The 4,607-nt window shown below is 36.5% G+C and overlaps 1 protein-coding gene across 1 annotated transcript in view; it reads right to left on the reverse strand.

Moving 5' to 3' along the window:
- Positions 1-2,735, reverse strand: part of LOC113229335 (antichymotrypsin-2-like) — a 6,144-nt gene extending 3,409 nt beyond the window's left edge. Inside the window, exons 1-4 of the mRNA XM_026462889.1 lie at positions 2,475-2,735; positions 2,165-2,308; positions 1,405-1,608; positions 807-905 (exon numbers count right to left, since the gene is read on the reverse strand). Of these exons, the coding sequence (XP_026318674.1) occupies positions 807-905; positions 1,405-1,608; positions 2,165-2,308; positions 2,475-2,606 (579 nt within the window). The 5' untranslated portion in view covers positions 2,607-2,735. The remainder of the gene's footprint in view (positions 1-806; positions 906-1,404; positions 1,609-2,164; positions 2,309-2,474) is intronic.
- Positions 2,736-4,607: the final 1,872 nt, after the last annotated feature.

Below are 4,607 nucleotides of genomic sequence, written 5' to 3' on the forward strand. Positions count from 1 at the left end.
CATTATGCAATCTTTAAAATTTGATTCGAAAGTAATTGATGTATATTTATCGTGGAACAATAGCGGTAGAACGCCTTGTGAAAGAGTTCGTCCAGGGTAGTACTGTTACCTTACCTATTTCTGCCGTCAAACAGTAGTACTCACATTACTGCGGTTTTAAAGGGCGAGACTGCTGATGAAATTACAGGTACATGGAAGTTATCAACTTACGTCTTAGGGTGGCAGTGCCTCTCACATCTTTGTGACTTAACGCTCGTGAGGGGTACTGCAACTGCTATGGACAGGCGTGTCGCTTATCATCAGGCGCACGACTTGTTCGTCTCGTCACTTGGTTTCATTAAAACAAAAAACTAAGAGGACTGCTAATCGCGATATAAGCCAGCGTAGTCGGGTACTTAGTGCCTAGTGGTACACCAGATGTCGCGACAAGTACCAAATTGCTATTTTGTAACTAATTTGTTTTATATTGACAAGCTGCAACTTATTAAAGCGACTCTAATTTCTAGTAATAACAAATAAATCAACTAGATGGCGCTTATTGTACAGATTTTAAGGATAGTGCCGGCTATTCTTTTATTTTGTTTAGGATTAGCCCCGTCTACCCATATTAAGAAGCGCTAATTTATAAATTAGTTTGTAACACACAATGTCATCTATTGACACGCATAATTGACAAAGTTTAGAAAATGGTTTTAGCTTATGATCAATATTTGGATAAAATCACAAGAAAAACTAATTTCCTGTATCTTTCTGATCTTTTGATTTTTTGTGTTCCATCATGCGTAACACGATAGTATAAGTCTTACCGAGAAGTAAATACCGTTGACCAGAACCACAGACGTAGATGGTGACACGTCTGTCGGCTTTAATATATTTTTGATTTTGTGGTTTGTATGCTTGTATACCTAAAACGAATTACACGCAGTGAATTTTTTTTATTAATAGACACATGCTTGGCCAACCGACCAAACTTGACCGACGATGGTACGCGTTTGCCTAAAAAAATACCTATTTACTCTAGCCTTGAAAAGCCCCAAATTGTACTTTTCGGGAAACACAGATTAGTAGAGTATTCCATTCCTTTGCCGTACGCGTCAGAAAGGAGGAAGCAAAGCACTTGGTGCGAATAGGTGGTATATCAACGACATAAGGATGAAATGTTCCGGACCTTCTAGTCGACCGAAGGAGGATCGGTGAGCGTGAAACCAAATTGAAAAGTACATGTGCACACTCCCCGAAATGTATCCGATAGAAAACCGACAAGCAGGCTATTTTACTGTGAATACCAAACAGCTAATCAAAAGCAAACGTATAATGATTTTCCTGCAAAAGTCTCTGGGATTCCATAAATACAGGGAAATTTTGTAAAGAATATTCAATTAAGAAATTTTGAAGACATCTTACCCATGCATTGATTTTCTTAACCGCACGTTTCGGGTCATTGAAGTCTACTTTTTCTACATCTGTACCAAATGTGCTTTTTGCGTCTTTCTCGAATTTACTCATGAGTTTATGTTCTTTGTTGAGATATATTCCGCTACAGATGTTCAATGTCACGCCAGAGATGAGTCTCAATTCACTTATCAATGTTTTGAAATGCTTTTTCGCCTGGAAAAAAGCAGGTCCAGGCATCGAGCGATTGCGTACATCTACAGTTAAGGATATGACAGTCTACGTTTCGAATGGATTAGGGGCGGGTTCCCATTATGTCGTAATTATTTATCGTTAGACGACTGTCGCGTCTAGTCTGTTCCCATATTACGACTATCTGTCGTGACTGTGCCGTGGACGTTTATTTTATCGTTGTACGACTATGATGTGACTAGCTGTTTCCTAGTGGAAACTAGTCACGTAAACCGGTAAAGACAATTTACCGGTTCACGGCAGCCGCATTATCGTTTGCACAACAGAATCGTTTGAAGCTGCGATTATCTGTCGTCACATTTTTATCGTGACGTTTTATGTATGGTCTGACGACTGTCGTTCTAGATCTTCCAATTGTCACGGCAGTCTGTTGTCGTAACGTCAAAAAGTCGTGAACAACAATTAATCCTGTCGTTCTTTATGTGAACAACTTCATTTAAATATACAAGACACGACACTTTAAGCTATACGACTATCCTGTCACGACATAACGGTAATGCGCCTTTAGTAATACACTAACCTCAGATATCTTGTTTACTCCGATAGCTGCAAGAAGTTCCTTGCTAGTGGCCCCTTCAGCACCAAGTACTAGTTTCCCTAAAGGCATTAGGGCAGATACTGGCGAACACACTGCATTATCTTTTGGATTTTGAAGGAATAATGACTAAAAATATTACAAATTAGAATATTTTAACAAATTTAAACGCAAATAAATGTTTCTTTGAATAAGGTAATATTCTGAACCGAGTATTTAAAACACTCAAATTTATCTACACCGATATGGTGATATGGATGGTAACGGAGGACTAGGTTATAAACGTGACAATTACTAGAGCAAACTGTCTTCTCAGCTTTCCGCTGACAGATAAACCGCTTGCAGTGGTGTCGTGAGCGTTCTCTGAGCTTGACCTTGTTTCCCGGAAATGTTCGTTATCCGAGAAATCGTCTTCGTCTGAGGTCATATTACTTTCACAATTCACATCTGCTAGAGGGAGCAATAGAATATCTGAAAACAGAGAGGCGGGATCTAGTCACCTGTACACATATAGTTACTGAGAAATAGTTGAAATAGGAAATGGAACTATTTGTTCTGATATAAATCATATATATTTGTGTTTTTTTTTCAAACAAAACAAAGTTTCGGGCTCTTCGCAGGACTCATACGTACCGGCTTTACGGCTAACTGAATGGATGGAAAAAGTAAAAGCCCGAAAAGTTACTTTGTGTGAAAAACAAATTTACGCAATTGAAATCTGAAAAAAAAACAGGTAATTTCCTACGTGTAACAACTATGAAAACCTAAATACTCGATATTAGTTGACATTTAGATAAACTGTATGCCAATTTGTAACGCACAAACTAGATATGAGCCAAAAACGTAGTCGCGCGTTTTCCAGACAATTCTCTGTGTGTCTTTAACAATTCACAGGGTATCTGAGTGGCTAAAACGTAACCTTCTGAGATTAAACATTGCCAAAACTAACTATATGTGTTTTACTAAATACACTAGTACCTACTCAGTCACAAAAAAAAACTTACACATAAAATACATACTTGTAACAATATAGGTAGACCACGGTGTAATTGTATGGAAATACAGAGGGTTGCTTCTATCAAGTATCTTGGAGTCATGCTTTCCTTTCATGGCATTCACATATTGAATATAATATAAACATTACTTGACCAGTTGTACATTATATTGGCACAATCAATAATGAGTTATTGTATTGTCGTATTGGGCGGCGCAAATAAAACCAAATTTTTAGAAGTGGAGAGAGGGCAACGATGTATCCTTAAGATGATGTACTCCAAACCATACAGGTTCCCTACTAACGAACTTTACCAATTTAGTGGTCACCTCTCAATGAGGAAACTGTACATCCTTTTTGCAATACTAAAGCTACACCAGTCCTTTCCGGAAAGCCCTCTGCTTATGTCTCGTAGACGGAAAACCAATTTAGTACCTCGACCGATTTTTAAATCTGTATTCTCCGAAAGGCAATTTTTAGTAAAATCGGCACATTTATATAACATTGCTAACATAAAAAGAAACATTTACCATTTAAACTTGTATAATTGTAAAAAAGCGTTGACAAATTGGCTGTTGACACTTAATTTTGAAGAAACGGAGAACATAATCACTACTTAACGTATTCATACAATACTCTCAGGAAATAAAAAAACACAATGTTTACTTATTTTTTAGTTATCGCTGTTTGTAAATTTATTAAATTGTGCGATTCTATACTTTGTTTCCTCTATACAGTTTCTACATCAACAAAATTCCTAGCGTGTAATAACAATAAATAAATAAATAATCTAATCAAAGGTAAGCAAATTACAATTTATTATATTCATTAAACTCTGGTACTCATTCGTAAGGCAGGTTCTTCTGAAAGAAACGTACAAGATATTGAAGATATTGGTAAATAAACATTTGTAAACATTTGTCATTTACAACAATTATTGTAATTTATTTAAGTTAAGTTTACATTTATCATTTCCAACATTTTTGGATTTAGATTCGTAAAGCTTAGCACATTGCATCATCTTTGTTAATTAGTATAATTAATTTAGCTTTTGTAACTTAGAAATTAATAGTTTGTTTCATACAACTAAAAGATAACGGAAGAGCGGGACTTCCTGTCACAGGTGGATGACACCTACTCGGAAGTCCCAACCTTATGTAAAAGCACCTTAAAAAAACGAAATAAACTTTTTCATTTTTAACCGACTTCAAAAAAGGAGGAGGTTCTCAATTCCACTGCATGTTTTTTTGTATGTATGTTACGCGATAACTCCGGTATTTGTGAACCGATTTTCATGATTTTTTGTTTGTTGGAAAGGGGGTACTTCCATAACGGTCTAAATTGAAAAGGTGTTTATTGTATGGACCATGACCCGTCCATACAATAAACACCTTTTCAATTTAGGTATCACAGACAGCCCTCTATGCAGAGCGT

Source organism: Hyposmocoma kahamanoa, unplaced genomic scaffold, assembly GCF_003589595.1.
Source record: "Hyposmocoma kahamanoa isolate Upper Pololo Valley unplaced genomic scaffold, ASM358959v1 318, whole genome shotgun sequence".
NCBI classification, from domain to species: domain Eukaryota; kingdom Metazoa; phylum Arthropoda; class Insecta; order Lepidoptera; family Cosmopterigidae; genus Hyposmocoma; species Hyposmocoma kahamanoa.